This window comes from Rhinoraja longicauda, chromosome 16, assembly GCF_053455715.1.
Source record: "Rhinoraja longicauda isolate Sanriku21f chromosome 16, sRhiLon1.1, whole genome shotgun sequence".
NCBI classification, from domain to species: Eukaryota; Metazoa; Chordata; class Chondrichthyes; order Rajiformes; family Arhynchobatidae; genus Rhinoraja; species Rhinoraja longicauda.
Window position 1 is genome coordinate 20,900,427 of NC_135968.1, and position 16,692 is coordinate 20,917,118.

General features: G+C 40.6%; 1 protein-coding gene across 1 annotated transcript in view; it reads left to right on the top strand.

Annotated features, from left to right (window-relative positions):
- The window catches only part of cfap58 (cilia and flagella associated protein 58), a 143,915-nt gene that overhangs the window by 12,933 nt on the left and 114,290 nt on the right, over positions 1-16,692 (top strand). The window contains exons 4-8 of the mRNA XM_078412814.1: positions 691-847; positions 3,537-3,731; positions 6,945-7,082; positions 9,024-9,183; positions 12,696-12,778. Of these exons, the coding sequence (XP_078268940.1) occupies positions 691-847; positions 3,537-3,731; positions 6,945-7,082; positions 9,024-9,183; positions 12,696-12,778 (733 nt within the window). The remainder of the gene's footprint in view (positions 1-690; positions 848-3,536; positions 3,732-6,944; positions 7,083-9,023; positions 9,184-12,695; positions 12,779-16,692) is intronic.

A 16,692-nucleotide genomic window follows, 5' to 3' on the forward strand; every position in this document is an offset into this window, starting at 1 on the left:
GGGAGAGGGGGAGGAGAGGGTGCTGCACCAGTGCAAGGGAGATTTGGGCCCAACGGCTCCACTTGGTCGAGGATCCCTCTAAACCTTTCCTATCCACATGCCTAACCAAATGCGTTTTAAATGCTATTATAGTACGGCCTCAACAACGTCCTCTTGTAGCTCATTCCTATGCCCATTACCCTCTGAGTGCAAAGGTTGGTCCTCAGCTTCCTATTAAATCTTTTCCCTCTCATCTTAAACCTGTACTTTTTGGTTCTTGATTCCCTACTTTGTGTAAAACACTTTCACCCATCATATTCCCCTCATGATTTTAGACACCTCTATAAGCTCACCCCTCAATCTCCTGTACTCCAAGGAATAAAGTCTTAGCCTTCCCAACCTCTCCCTCTAGCTTGGGCTCACAAGACCTGGCAAAGTCCTTGTCAATCGTCTCTGCACTCTACCAGCTTAGTAACTGGGAGATAGTCATGTGCTGAGGTGGGGAACATACAAACTCCACACAGATGGCCCTAAGGTCCGGAATGAACCTGGATTGCAAGAGTTGTGAGATGGCAGTTCTACTAGATGTGCCATTGCATTGTGCATCAGTACAGCTTACTAAAATGGAATATCTGAAATCACTATTTTTACTCTGTTCAAAATATATTTAAAGATCATGGTAAAATCGTGAATGTGTTTTTGTTTGTACAGTGTTAATGATTTGCTGACAATCCAAGAGCAGCTGACTAAAGAGAGAGATGAACTTTTCAAGGAGGTTGTAACTTTACGCGAAAAGGTGGCAGAAATGGTAACCAATGAGCAAGAGTTCGATCGTCTTAAAGCAGAGACTGACCTTAATATGGCACAGGTTGGTAATCCTTTGTTTCTGATCCCTTTCGCTCCACCTCTTGAAGGCACAAGTTCTTTATATGTGAATCCAAAACCCTGACGTTTTGGCAGGTTATTCAATAACTGATATCTGGCTGCATAGCATACCATGAGTCCCGTGTAAGAGAGGATGTCAAGTATGTGAGGAGCTGATCACCAGTGCACTTCTGGACCTAATGCTGCAGTGTTGACACGTGGAAGTCAATGATGCATGCAAGTTTTGATTCCCTTCATCACCTATATCAAATCCAGCTCATAAAAAGGAAAAGCAGGGGAATATACTTGAAAAGGAGGACTGTAAAATAATTTGGGGATTACCGGTGAAATCACCAGAACTGGGTTAGTGATAAGGGGGATGAGGAATGGAGCAGTGGTCACTGCTTTTTTGTGTGCATAATTTCTTGGATTCACCTCTTTAACCTTTGGACAGATGGCCAACTGGTTCATCAAACGTTCCTCACCACAGTGCGTAGTGTAAGTGTAGCAAATCTTAGAATCAGGACATTCCTACTTTCATGGAAACGGACTTTAGGATGGGAATTGGATGGAAACCCAGGAAATGGAAAACTAATCTGAAATCCCATCTTACCAGGGTTTGAGAATTTCTGTTACTTACAATGGAAGAACATTGGCACACCAATTAGGACTTCAGTCCCAGCGGTTTCTTGCAATTGCCAACTGACTAAAAGGACACATAGGATTACCGCGCTGTGCTGAAATACTCTTCAAGATATCGGATTTTATGGGGCACCCAGCAAAGAATTAGAAAGTCGCACTGCTTTGACAACCTGGAAACTGGGGCCATGGCATCTGATTAGGATTCAGGATCAGGATTCAGGATATCTTTATTATGGAGTTATTGGGCAAAAGATTGCTACAAAGTGAACAAAAGGCTACTTCCAACTTGAGTTTCCAGTGGGATTTAATTGACTTTTATGCATTGTAGAAATTAGTTATATTAAAAATTGCCAGTATCACAAAATGCTGGAGTAACTCGACGGGTGCCTGATTGTTTGAAAAGTTTCTAATCTGTTGGTGGTAATTTTGTCGATAAGGTAGTGAGTTCAAGTCCCAATCTTGGGCACAAATTGTAGGATAACTCTGAGGGTGTATTGCACTTACAAAGACGTTGTTTTCAAGGCAAGATGTTAAACTGAGGTTATATTGGTTTTCTAAAGTAAACGTAAAAAACATTGTGGCACTATTTCTAAAAAGAACAATATCCTTCAATTAACACCACTTAACATCGATTTTCTGGTTGTTATTACATTGCTGCGTTTCTTGATATATTAGTGGTGCCAAAGAATACTCATTGGATGTGAAGTGCATTGGGACATTCTGAAGTTGTAAAGTGTGCCATATAAATGCAAGTATTCTTTTTTACTTTCTTCCTCTTTCTTTCCATTTCTTTTACTCCCTCTGCCTTTTTGTCTCTCTCTTATTTTTTGACCGTTTGTTCCCTTTCTTGTTTTATTCTTTTCTTCTCTCAATATTTCGTAGTCACTTTCTTTTTCTTTCTCCCCTTCTCTGCTTTTAACCTGTTTTATTTAATCTTTTCTATTCTTTTTTGTATTTCTGCTTATTTTAGTTTACCTTTTCATTTTCTCGCTCTTTATCTTGGCCAGTTTTTTTTTTGCCTTCACCTTGGTTCCTCTTTCTCTGCTTACCGTTGATCTTTTTCTCTCTTCCTTTGCCATTTCTTTATCCCCTTTTCTGTCCTTCCTCTCTTTCACTTTTCTCTCTATATTCACTCTTTTTTCACATTCACCAGATCTCACCCTTTCCTGTTTTCCTTTTCCCTTTCTTTCACCACTCGTCTTTCAATTTTATTTCTTCTCTTTGTTTTTCTTTTCTCTCATTTTTCTTTATCTTTCTTTCTCTCCTTCTTCTTCCCGTTTTATATATTTTATATATTTTTCTTTGCTTATTCCTTTTTTTGTTTACGACTGTGAAGAAGATAATGTTCTTTACTTGCTGAAATGTGTGTAATTTGTAGCTGTTAATCAGGCATTTAATTTAAAGAACATAGGAATCTAGAATATTGAACAATGAAGTACAGGGACAGGCCATTCAGCCCACGATTTTTGTGCTGACCCATGATACCAATTTAGATTGTACAATTTCCTGCACCTGGTCTCTATCTCTCCATTCCCTATTTGTTCACATGCCTGTAAATGCACAGATAAAACAATGTAAATTCAGGACACTAGTTTCAAAAGATGAAGAAAATAATCTTTAACAAACTTAGAGAAGAGATTACGAATTGTTTTTCACTAATGTGTCTAAAATATTGTGTAGGAAAATAATTGCAGATGCTGGGACAAATTGAAGGTATCACAAAATGCTGGAGTAATCAGCGGGTCAGGCAGCATCTATGGAGAGAAGGAATGGGTGACGTTTCAGGTCGAGACCCTTCTTCAGTCTGAAGAAGGGTCTCGACCGGAAACGTCACCCATTTCTTCTCTCCAGAGATGCTACCTGACCCGCTGAGTTACTCCAGCATTTTGTGATGTCTAAAATATCTGTGGACATCTGTTATAATGTCAGCAGATCCAAATGTTATCTGATACTTTAAGACATTTTAGTCTTTAAAAGCATATTTTCCTCAGAGTGGTAATGCATGTTTCTTTCGATACCGATAATACAATGCCAATTCTTTTTCTCTGTAGCTTCAGCACGACATCCAGATGCGAGAGAATGAGATTGCCCGGGAGGTTCGACGGAAGGAGAAACTGTCCAAAGAACTGGTGCGCATGAAGGGAGAACTGGATGAAGGTCAAGTTGAGATCAAGTTATTGATGACACAACAGCAGAAGACCAAAGATGAACATCAGAAATTGGACCAACAGCTGAAGGAACAAAAGGTAGCCTGGACAAAATCTCCAAACTTCACCTTGGCCTTCAAACCAAAAACTAAAATGTATTAAAGGGTAATGAAACAGGGATTCTTGCTTTGACTGAATTTTTGGCATAGGTGGAGTGTCTTCATTGGCACAGAGCCAGCAATAGCATTGCAGCAGTACAATAGACAAATGCAGATCCGTGCCCTGTTTGTGAAACCATCTGGAAAGGATAGTCTCACAACAGTAATTGACTGTACTGTAAACACAGCTGCTGCTAAACCTTGCCAAAAAGGTATGCTTTTGAAGTTCAACAAAAATCCCTGTGGTTTTCTGAGCCACTATTTGCATATTAAAAAGCTGAATTTTTAGTGACAAAATTGTCCTGGCTGAGAGGTTGATAATCGATGATTCATGCAGCTTCTTGATTACACTGAATGGAGCTGTGCCTTCCCTAGAGTAGTTCAAGGTTACTGTTCAGGTGGACATTGTTGGTTACATCATGGTATATTTTCTTCCTTCTCCACTCTAGATCCCTTCCTCTCCACTGACTCCGTACCCCACAAGGACTCTCCCAACCCTTCAACTTCCCTCTGTGGATTAATATCTCCTCTTCATTGACTCAATCTTCCATGCAGTACGATGATCTTTTTAACCTCTCCCCTTCAATGACCCCCTTCCTCTTCCCTCCAAGAGCTCACCCCTTTCTCTCCCTTCCAAGTGATGGCTCCTTACCTGTCCTTTCCCAGATCCTCCCCTCATTTACTCTTTTCTCTACTTCCCTGCTATGCCAACCTTCCCCTTGCCTCCAGTGGTTCTCCCCTTCTCCACCTCCAAGCGATCTCTCCTTCTTTGCCCCTTCCAGACGTCCCCTTCTCCATCTCCTCTCCTCACATGGACTTCTCCCCTCCATTTCATGGACTCTTACCTCCATTCCACACTCTTCCCTCCCCCAATCGTGGAATCTCTTTTCACCAAGCCACACATACTAGCTCCTCCATCAGACTGCCTGCTTCCTTCACCCTTGATGACACTCCACCTCTGCATGCACTCCTTCCACCATTTCGCTTTTTCCCCCATGCCTGTCTGTGGTTTCTTCTTTGCTCTCCTCCATGGATTCTCTCTGCTCCTATCCTCAATAGATACTCCATTCCTTTCCACCAGGCATGTTGGCACAGCAGCAGAGTTGCTGTCTTACAGTGCCAGGTATCCGGGTTCGATCCTGACTGTGGGTGCTGTCTGCACAAAGTTTGTATGTTGACGCCGTGACCGCGTGGGTTTTCCCCGGGTGCTTCAGTTTCCTCCCACACTCCAAAGACGTATAGGTTTGTAGGTTAATTGGCTTTGGTAAAAAAAAAAAAGAAATTGTTCCTAGTGTGTGGGATAGTGCTAGTGTATGGTGTTTGCTGACCGGCACAGACTCGGTGGTCTGAAGGGCCTGTTTTGGCATTGTATCTCTAAATTAAACTAAACCAAACCAAATATCCCAAAAAGAAAAATCTTTCAATTTTTCTTTTTCACTCCAGCTTTCTTTGCGTTTTCCTCCTGACTTCTCTCTCCTGGCTTCAGTTGCAGTTTCTTTGTAGCAATCTGTCACTTTTCCCACCTTACCTTTTCGAACAGGCAGATAAAGGAGATAAAGAAATTCCACTGAAATAAGGCAAGCAGAGTCATAGAGAATTGGATTTAATACAGCAGGGAAACTGGCCCTTGAGCTCTACTCATCCAAGCCAAGCTAACTGTGCTATTCTTATTTGTCCACATTAGGCCCATATCCCGTGTGTGTGTGTGCGTGCGTGCGTGTGCGCGCGTGCGCGCACTGAACGGAACTTTTTTTTCTCTCGTTTATCATATTGTTTACAGTGTACTATGTTTACATATTCTGTTGTGTTGCTGTTTCATTGTTCTAACTGGGACATATGACAATAAAACACTCTTGACTTTTGAGATATAGGGAACTACAAATGCTGTCATCTTGAGGAAGAAATCAAATGATGGAGGAACTCAGTGGGTCAGGCAGCATCTGAAGGGAATGGACAGAGGACATATTGGATTGGGACCCTTCTTCAGACTGATGGAGCAGGGTAGAGAAAGCTAGATAGTGATAGATGGGGGAGGTAGAATGATTGGCTTAGATTGTGATAAAGGCAAGAGATGAAATGGAGACAAAGGGATGTCAGACAAGGAAAGAAATGTAAAGCTGGAGGGAGGGAGATAAAGGATAAAAGGAAATATGGGATATAGAGATGGGAGAAGGGTAAGAGTGCCAAATGCCTTCTTCACCACTTTAAAAATATTTCATTTAAATTTCTGAAACGATCTTAAGAAAGGTACTTAATGTTAAACTGTAAACAACTTCCATTCAAAAAAAATCATCTTCTATTTGTTGCTGTGAATGTTGTACTTCACAACTTTTGATTTTTGACCAACATTTTGTACTTCTTGCTAGGAAATAAAAATATAGGTTACAGAGCAAAACTCATTTTGCTCTGTCTTGGCAATGCACTCAAACTTAATCACTGAAAGGTATTCTGTGCAGCACCTCTGTAACACTTCCAATTTCTACTATCAGGCGTATTGCACTGAACACAGAAACCAACCATCTGGCCATTAAATCAGTGTTGGATTTGGAATGAGATTTTGGCAAGTAAGTGCCAATTCATTGAGGTTTCATGCCATGGATCCATGTGTGATGTGATGAGAGGAACAAGTTCAATTTACATTGGCCTTTTATAACTAAAAGCAGAAGAAACTTCAATTTTAATAATTTGAAATGAATTTTAGTTTGTGTTTCAGAACCAAAAATCCACTATCCAACCCACTTGAACACTTGCTTATCTTTTAAAGTCTATTGTATACAAAATATGTTTAGTTTAGTTTTGGTTTGGGGATACAGTGCAGAAACAGGCCCTTCGGCCAACCGAGTCCACGCTGACAAGCGATGCCTTTACACCAACACTATCCTACACACTTGGGACAATTTACATTTTTTACAAAAGCCAATTAACCTACAAACCTGTGTGTCTTTGGAATTTTGGGGAAAACCGGAGCACCCGGGGAAAACCCATGCGGTCACAGGGAGAACCTAGAAACTCTGTACAGACAGCATCCGTTGTCAGGACTGCACCCAGGTCACTGGCACAGTAAGGCAGCAACTCTACCACTGTGCCACCCTGCCTTTGTGTCAAATACAATTTCTGTTGTTTTAAATAATTGTTTTTCTTTTTCTTTCAACAGATTTTGAATGAAAGAGCTTCAAAGGAGTTGGAATTACTTAACCAGAAATTTATCAAGCTCCAGCAGGAAAATGAACAACAAACTCTCATCACTGACCAACTAACAGCCGAAAATCAACAGAAGCTGATGGATCTTAAAGTATGCATAATTTCCTCTCCTTTATTTACCGAAATAACGTAAGCACGTCATAAATCATTTAATCATACGATGTAGAAAGTGGCCAATCTCACCACCAGGGCTGCATGTTTTGTTCTTTCATATTTTGTGTTGCCCATACTTAATGCTTTTATAAAGATGTTCAAAAGCTACTGCTGACATTCTGAAGTATTGAGGGTGCTCTGCAGTGTTGGAGGTGCAACCGTTTGGATGGATGTTTAAACTGATGCCTACTGTGACCCATTTTGATGGTGCAAAAAGGTCCAGTTGAAGAACGAGCAGGGCAGTTCTCCCGTTTAAAAAAAACCCTAATATTCATCCTTTAATCAAAGCAGTTTGTATAGGAACGAGTTATGCACAATTGTTTCCCGTGTTTCTACTTTGCAGCAACTGTAGTTCTAAAGCTATTCTTGAGACTGGAGAATACAGGTCCACCATCAATTTTCTGGTACCCCTTTGTCCCAGAGCCTTGCAGGCTTATCTGTTTTGCCAGACCAACAGAGGTTATGGCCTCCAAGAGGAGTTGAATGGAACTGGAATGGTCCACCTTGGCCGCCGGGGGGCTGAGATTCATCTCCGCAAATTCACCCTCAGAAGGCGGCTATGGCAGCGATTCTGCCATCTCCGGCTGGGCCGAAGTTCTAGAGCCCCGGCCCCTATCAGCCACAGAAGTTGGCTATGGAACGGATCTGCCAACCTCAGTCTCAGTCTACCCCACGACAGAAGGGGGAGGTGTTGTAAAGTTTGATAGCCACGGGGAAGAAGGATCTCCTGTGGCGTTCTGTCCTGCATCTTGGTGGAACCAGTCTGTTTCTGAAGGTACTCCTCAGGATGACCAGTGTGTCATGGAGGGGGTGAGCTGTATTGTCCAGGATGCTCCACAGTTTGAGGAGCATCCTCCCCTCCAAGACCACCTCCCACAAATCCAACTTCGTCCCCCCAGAACAGAGCCAGCCTTCCTGATGTGTTTGTTGATCCTTCGCCCTGCTGCCCCAGCACACGGCAGCGATGCCATTGGCTACCACCGATTGGTAGAACATCTGCAGCATCTTACTGCAGATGTTGAAGGAACGGAGCCTTCTCAAAGAGTACTGCTGGCTCTGTCCCTTCTAGTACAGTACCTCAGCATTCCCGGACCAGTCCAGTTTACTGTCCAGGTAAACACCAAGGTATTTGTACTCCTTGGTAAACTGCACATCCACACCATTGATGGAGACAGGGGTCAGGGATGTTCCTCTCCTCCTAAAGTCCACTACCAACTCCTTAGTCTTGTCAGTGTTGAGCTGCAGGTGATTCAGCCCACACCATTCAACAAAGTCGTTGACTACACCTCGTTTTCAGCTTCCTTCCCCTCACTGATGCAGTGCACAATTGCAGAGTCATCTGAAAACCTTTGCAGGTGGCAGGAGACGGAGTTATATCTGAAATCCGAGGTGTTGATGGTGAACAGGAAGGGAGAGAGGACTGGGCCCCTGTGTTGCTCACCACCATGTCCGAGACACAGTTCTGTAGCCTGGCATATTGTGGTTGTCTAGTCAGGTAGTTGGTTATCCAGGACACCAATGGAGTATCCACCCGCATCTTCGTCAGTTTGCTCCCTCACAGTGCAGGCCGGATCGTGTTAAAAGTACTGGAGAAGTAAAAAAACATGAGTCACAGTGCTTCCAGGCTTATCCAGGTGAGCATAGGAATGATGGAGCAGGTGGATGATGGCGTCCTCGACCCCCATCTTTGTTTGGTAAGCGAACTGCAGGGGGTCCAGATAGGGTTGAAACCCTCATCAATATCTTTTCCTTCTGTTGTTAACTGACTTATCACCCACTCGGGATTTGCAGGTTACTTGAAGGGACATCTTGAGCAGGAAACATTTCCTCTTCCTAAACTAACTTACTTAAATAAATGCACTTCTGTCATCTGATCCAGATAAAAGAGGAAGATGTGGCACAATTGAATCTAGATGTTGCCAAGTTGACGAAGGTGAGGGAGATGTTGCAACGGAAGTTGCATCAATCTGAGGACCAGAAGCTGGAAATTGACCACCAACGGGAAACTTTGAGAAATCTCACCATTTCTTTGGAAAAAGGTTGGGGCTGCACTTGACAACTATATAGTATAATGCAAACTTGATTAAAACCTGCTGGACCTTTGTCTACTAAATTGTTTTACTTCATGCATACTTCATTGACCCAACACACTTGAATATAAGCTGTACGTGAACCTTCCTCCCCCTGACTTTATCTCAAAGTATCAACATATCCTTCTGGAGACACAAGGAACTACAAATGCAGGAATCTTGAGCAAAACACAATGAGCTGGAGGAACTCAGCTGGTCAGGCAGCATCTGTGAAGGGAATGAATAGACAATGTTTTGGGTCAGGACCCTTCTTTGACCACAGATGCAGCCTGACCTGCTGAATTCCTCTAACATATCCTTCTATTTCTTTCTTCTTTGTATAATATGCTTTTTTTCTGTAAATTCATCCGTTTTGTTGGTCTCAACAGCTTCATGTTGTACACTCCAATCGTACTCTGCTTAAAGAATTAGCTTGTGAATTCCTTTCGGGAATTATCAATTTGAAATATAGCAGTCAGGGAACTTGAAAGTCTGTTGATGGAGCAGCAAAGTATTATGCATTATGTGTGAATGAGAGACATTTAACGATGAACCATTTCAAACACCCCATTATTATTTGATGGATAGAGAGAGAATGGGTGCATTTTGGTTCTGATCAATGTGGGAGAAACCTGCCAATTCCAACATTAGGCATCATAACACAATATGCTTCATGCTCATGAAATGCAAGTCACATACTCACAGCTTACATGCATAGTCATCATAAATATAATGATTTTGTTTAGATATTTCAACATCATTCAGCAACAAAATGTGCTGAGGCACATTTCTTCAGTGAAACTTGTATTTTCCTGCACCCCTGGGTAAATGATTCTTCAGAATTATAATCAAACTTGAAGGACACCGATAAAGCATATTTATTCCCTGTAGTTCAGATTTAAACAGTTCTGTTATTCAAGCTTTAGAATGAATAAATTGGAATGTTTCAATAATAATAGCTGTGCAAGATGTAAATGCTGTCACATGTAACCTTTTTGCAACTCAATATTTTACCGGTGAATATTTGTTAAACAAGATTCGTGCAGAACAATGATGCTGTGAGTTAGTGGAAAACAAAATGAAGGTGACTAAAAGCTTGCAAAATCTCTAGGGCCAGAAAGCCTGCATTACAAGATTTTAAAATGATTGCTCTCACAACAGTTCCAGTGGATTGGATGGGGGTAAATATAATAATGTTTTTGAAAAAAGAGGGAATAGATGAGCACCGAGCTGACATCGGTTGCTAGGAAAGTGTTGGATTCCTCTAGAGTCACAGAGTCATGCAGCATGGAAACTATCCCTTCAGCCCAACTTGTCCATGCTGAACAAGATGACCTATGTACATTAGTCCTACCTGCCCATGTTTGGCCCATATCCTTCTTAACCATTCTTATCCATGTACCTGTCCAAATGTCTTTTTAGTGGCATTTTAGGGATGCGGTGACAATATATTTTAGAAAACAAATGATTAGACAAATCAATATGGTTTTGTGAAAGGGAAATTGTGTTTGACAAACCTATTCAATATTTTTGAAGACATATTTCGACAGGGTATCAAGGGGAACTAGCAAGCGAAATGTAGCTGAATTTCAAAACGCAGTCAATAAGATGCCACATAAAAGGTTGTAAAGATTCATTGAATTGGGGGTAAAGTATTAGCATAGACAGGGGAATAGTTAATGGCTTCAAACTAACTGAAAATAAAATATGTAAGAAGGAACTGCAGATGCTGGTTTAAACCGAAGATAGACATAAAAAGCTGGAGTAACTCAGTGGAACAGGCAGTATCTCTGGAGAGAAGGAATGGGTGACGTTTCGTGTCGAGATCCTTCTTCAGAATAACTGGCACTTTCAAGTTGTTGAAGGCTTTACTCAAGGGTTCCCCAAGGATCATTGATGGGCACTCAGTTATTTGCAATTCATACTGAAGATAAATTTAAAATAAATTTATCTTCAGTGTAAATTTGTCTGTCCAGGGTTGCTAACAGTACAAGCTTAGTGGGGAAATGATATACGAGAAGATGACAAGGCAAAGGAATATAGACAGTTTAGGTGAGTGAGCAAGAAATGGTAGGTGAACGCAAGGGAAAATGTGACTTCATTAGAAGTGGTGGGATGTAGATTTACTTTATTAACTTCAGGGATGAGAAAGATGTCCGATTTGTAGAGATTAAGTTAAATGGAATTTCAATGACTGATAGGTAATGTTATTGAAATATAATAGAAGATTTTGAGTAGCTTTGACAGGATAGATGGCAGGAGTGTTTTCCCTTCTTGAACTTCACAACAATTCTCAGGATGTGGGATCAGTGAATTATAACTGAGATCAAGAGGAGTTTTTATTTACTCAGAAGTTGATGACCCTTTGAAGTTCCTTCCGACAGAGTATTTCAGATGCTTAGCCACAGAACATTGTGAAGGCTGAGATTGATAGATCTTTGGACACCGTGAAACAAGAGATGTGGAGTTTGGATGGGAGCATGATATAAGGTAGAGGTTCAACTAGGAACATTGAATAGCAGAACAGACTTGAGGTGCAAAAAGCCTGTTTTTGATTCTATTACGGATATTCTTTTCCTATAAAAATGCCTCTGATTTAGCAGGGATTGTCAGTCACACTGAAAAATATCCCTGTGCCAAAAATAGATGTTCCTTTGGTAGGTTTTACTGGAGAGATTTGAAGCTAATGTCGGAATGATGTGCAGTAAAGACACCACTGTTACTTCATTGATAGTAAAGCAATAGTAACACAACTAGGAATAGATAGGGTAGATGCACAGTCTTTTATCCACAGTAAGGGAATCAAGAACCACAGCACATAGGTTTAGGGTGAGAGGGGAAAGATTTAATGGGAACCTGAGGGGCAACTTTTTCACATAAAGGGTAGTGGGTATATGGAACAAGCTTGCCAGAGGAGATAGTTGAGGCAGCTACTATAACACCATTTAAGGTACATTTGGACAGGTACATGGATAGGAAGGTTTTAGTGGGATATGAGCCACATGTGGGCATGTGTGGACTAGTATAGATGGGGCATCTTGGTCGACGTGGGCAAGTTGGGCCAAAGGGTCTGTTTCCATGCTGTATGTCTCCATGCCCATGACTCTGACAACTGCAGAAGGATTTACAGGAAGCTTTAGAAGAAAAAATAATATATGTGCATATATATATATATATATATATATATATATTATATATCCTCAGACCTGGAGTCTACTAAAAAGATATTTCTCCATGTGTTAGATTGAAAATATTCAGAGAAATACATTTAAAATCAGTGTGGCGAGCTAGAACTAAATAACAATTGGAGTTATCATTTAGTAAATAAAGTGTGGGGTTACAACTTAGAATCTTAGCCATATATGGGTAGAGATGCAGATCATTTTTAATTTTCAAACCATATGAGATGCTTTGTTTCTAATTTATATTTTGAAGATGTCTATCGTCAAGCCTTTAATTTTTTCTTTGTCACCCCTCTTCAGAACTGGAGTCTACTAAAAAGCAGCTTGAGTTTGACAAGAAAGCAGTTGATGAGTTGGTTAGAGAACGAGACATTTTGAATAAGGTAAGGATATTGATAAGTGCCCTCATTAAAATGTAATATATCTGGAATAGGGAAATAATTTATAGATTTTTTTTACAGGTGGCAGATAGGCATTGGATTAACATTTCATTTCCTCTGAGGATTTATTGAACCCTAAAATAACTAACCTGTCAAAAAACATTCATGCGTACTTACAGGGTTAATGGTTATTACAAGGAAATTATTTAACCAACTAGGGTATGACTTTGGATGATCAACCGTGATCACAATAAGCAACACAACAGGCTCAAATGATGGAACAAAACGTAGAACACAGTGGAGCACAGCACAGGAACAGGCCTTCTGGCCCACAAGGTCCATTCCAAGTTAAAATAATCTTCTTTGCCCACACGTGATCCATATTCCCCCATTCCCTGTATATCCATATTCCTATCTAAAAGCCATTTTAAGTTACCACTCTCTTAATTTTAAATGCCACTATCTTATTCGCCTCCACCACCACCCCTAACAGCATGTTCCAGGCACCTACTGCCCTCTGCAAAAATAACTTGCCGCGCACACCTGCTTTAAACTCTCCCCTCGACTTTAAAGTTTGCCCTCTAGCATTTGACACGTACAACCTGGGAAACACGACTCCTCTTCCTACTTTCAATGTCTCTATGTTTGCCTTGACTCCCTTTATTAATGACAGAAGAACTTTATGATTGAAGTTTTCTCATTTTTCAAAATGATCAGAAGTTCATTTTTACTTCGCCATTTAGCAACGAGCTAGGACTGATCTTCTGTAACAACGTCGACATTGGCCTTGTATGTTCTTCATGTAATCTGACTTTGATGTTATCAAATATATCTATATAGTCTCCATTCAAAAGAAAGCAGAGTTTAACAATTGAACTCTAGAGGTTAATCATCAATTTCTGCATTGAGCTTCTTTGAGAATGCATAACGGATGAATTTGCCACATGCAAAGAGCAGACTACTGAGATTTCTTCTGATCGCTATTTTTGACAAGACACTTGAAAATTCCCCTTTTCTTCTTCTCAACCAATCCTTCATAGTTGAGAATGACTTGTAATTAAATCTGTGGAATCTGAAGAGGTCAGTATGGGACTTGCAATTTGGCACAGATATGGCAGGAGATATTTGACAGGTGATTTAGGAGATTGTGTGCTCCTTCTGCAGTTTATGTTTGACTTAAGCATGTTTCCAACAAAAGGACTCAAGGTGTATAGGAAGGAACTGCAGATGCTGGTTTACACCAAAGAGAGACACCAAATGCTGGAGTAACTCAGCGGGTCCGGCAGCATCGCTAGAGAAAAGGAATAGGTGACGTTTCGATTCTGAAGAAGGGTCCTTGTGTCCATTAAAAGGAATCATGGTACTCGTTCTCCCAAATGACACTGAGAGCCATGAACATTTTGTTTGGGCCAGAAATTCCATTGATTTGATGGGGATGTGGCACTTCATCAAGAAGTCTTTGATAACAACATTGATTCATTTCTGTCCACTGGCAAACTTTGGCTGTGATGGAGTTCAGATAGAGTCTGATGTCAGGCATGCAAATAGTAGTGGCTACAAAAGTAATTAGAGCTACCATTTTGCAATTGGCATTTTAAGGAAATAATATTGCGGGTGTCTATCCAATACTTTGAACTGCCCATTGTCCATGTATCAGAAGTGTATGGGAGGGGAGGGATAATTCTTTCCCAGTGAACCATGAGGTTTGTGCCAGATTTGAAGCTTCCATCTTTAAACATTTTGTAGGTTTGCAGGTTAATTGGTGTCTATAAATTGCCCCTAGTGTGCAGGGAGTGGATGGGAAAGAGGAATAATTAGAACTAGTGTGAATGGCTGATCCATGGTCGGTATGGGCTTAGTAGGCCGAAGGGCCTGTTTCCATGTTGTATTTCTAAACTAAATTTGTCTGTGGGTGGCCAGAAGGCAGTCGTGAATTTCCTCATCAATATCTGCTCTCACTGGGAAATGTCCATTGAGACAGGATAAGGGTCCATGTTTTCCAGGACTTGTCAGGGACCTTTATCATGGACCTTACAATTTGGCCACGATGAAGGTAAGGTCATCCTCCTGAAGTTGTACAACTAACACAAATATGTATGCTTGAAGAATTAACCGTCTTCATGCATTGATATCTTGTCAGAAATCCATATTGGATTTTCAGAAATGGATATTAACAGTTTTTGGATTATTAATACAATTGGGAGAGTAGGGAGGGGCATCAAATGGTCTGTTGGCCAGGAGGGTTGGTGATGGGCCAATTGTTTGGCCTTCAGAATTGTGGGATTGATACTGATACACTTGGCTTCTTATTTAGACTTCTTCTGTACCTTGGTTTGACCAATTTTCTTGCCACCGTATGTCACAACCATGCATTTACGAGCTGTGATATAAAGAAAAAAACCCTTAATCTTCTGCCTGTCTGGAAAAGTGGTGGAGTGCAACAATTCTGAATGTCGTAAACACCCACAGGGAAAGACATTTATCTTCTGTTGTGAACACTGAACCAGTACTAGAGTGCCAGGTGCATGTTGTAGTTCTTGAGATTTACTTTGGGCATACAGCAGGCAGGCATCAGTGACCAACAGCTAACATCCCCCTCTACCATCCTTATGTCCTGGGATCAGTTCCTGCAAGTGTAGTCCACATTCCTGTCAAGTATCACAGCTTGTAGCATCATGGGACTTTTATGTTTACTCGGGGAAACTGTTATTGAGTTTACTGAAAATAAAGAGTCAAAAATTTACTATTTTCTTCCCAGTGAAATTTACCTCTCTAAAAAAGGTTTTGATTTCTGGGTCATCCTAGTCTATGGTTGTGATCCAATTTCCTCATATCTGGCCTCTTGAGGTCAAGTTTTGATTTAATTAAATCTGTAAAGACGCAGAACAACTCCACCCTTATGTAGCATTCAAAGTGGGAAAACTTTGATTTACTGTCAAGCCTGTTGTAAGTAATTAGAAAGTCATGCATCAGCTCTGCACATATTCTGTTGGTTGCAAATTAGACATTTATGTTGGCATTGGGCGGCACAGTTGGGCAGCCTGTAAACCCAATGCACAGTACACCATAGATCCGGGTTAGATCCTGACCTCAAGTGCCGTGTGTGCGGAATTTGCAAATTCTTCCTGTGACACCATGGGTTCCCTCCGGGAGATCCAGTTTGCTCCCACATCCCAAAGATGTACAGATTTAAAGGTTAATTGGCCCTCTATAAATTGCCCCGAGCATATAGGAAGTGTGTCAATCAATTACTATTGGGGAGGCACAAATACATTATCATTACTTTTAAGTAATTTAAAGTAATTTTAATTATGATTGCTTACAATGCATTCTGTAAACCAAAATTGATATAAAGTGCATGCCAATGAGGAATTATATGATATTTTACATTGTCATTGTTCATGCAGAATTGAAATTAAATAATATCTTAAAATTGGTTTAAGAAGTGGGGGTCAAAGCAACTGAGCAGAGAAATGTAACACAGCTCCCATTTTAAAGCATCTTTTACAGAAATTTCCAACACTATGTCATTATTTATAATGAAACCTCACCAGGTAAACTCATTATCTTGTAATTATGCATACCTGCCAATAAATACGATGCAGTGTCTTCAGAAGTAAGAGGATTCAGTTGCGGTATGATATGATAGTATTGAAGTTTTACCATATAAATGTGGGAAAAGGAACTTATGATGAAACCAGCTGACAGTGCACACAGACGTATGATTTTTGTATTTCTGTGGAAAGTTGATTGCTTCTCTATTGATTTCCATTATTGTTCTTAGGATTAGGTTCTGACTTTTAAGTTCTTTTTTTGGTTTTGATTTTGTTCTGAAAGTTGTTTTGTAAAATAAGAGGGAAAATTATTGTGAGGACATATAAGCTTTAGAATGCTTTTCATGGATGAACCAACTCAGA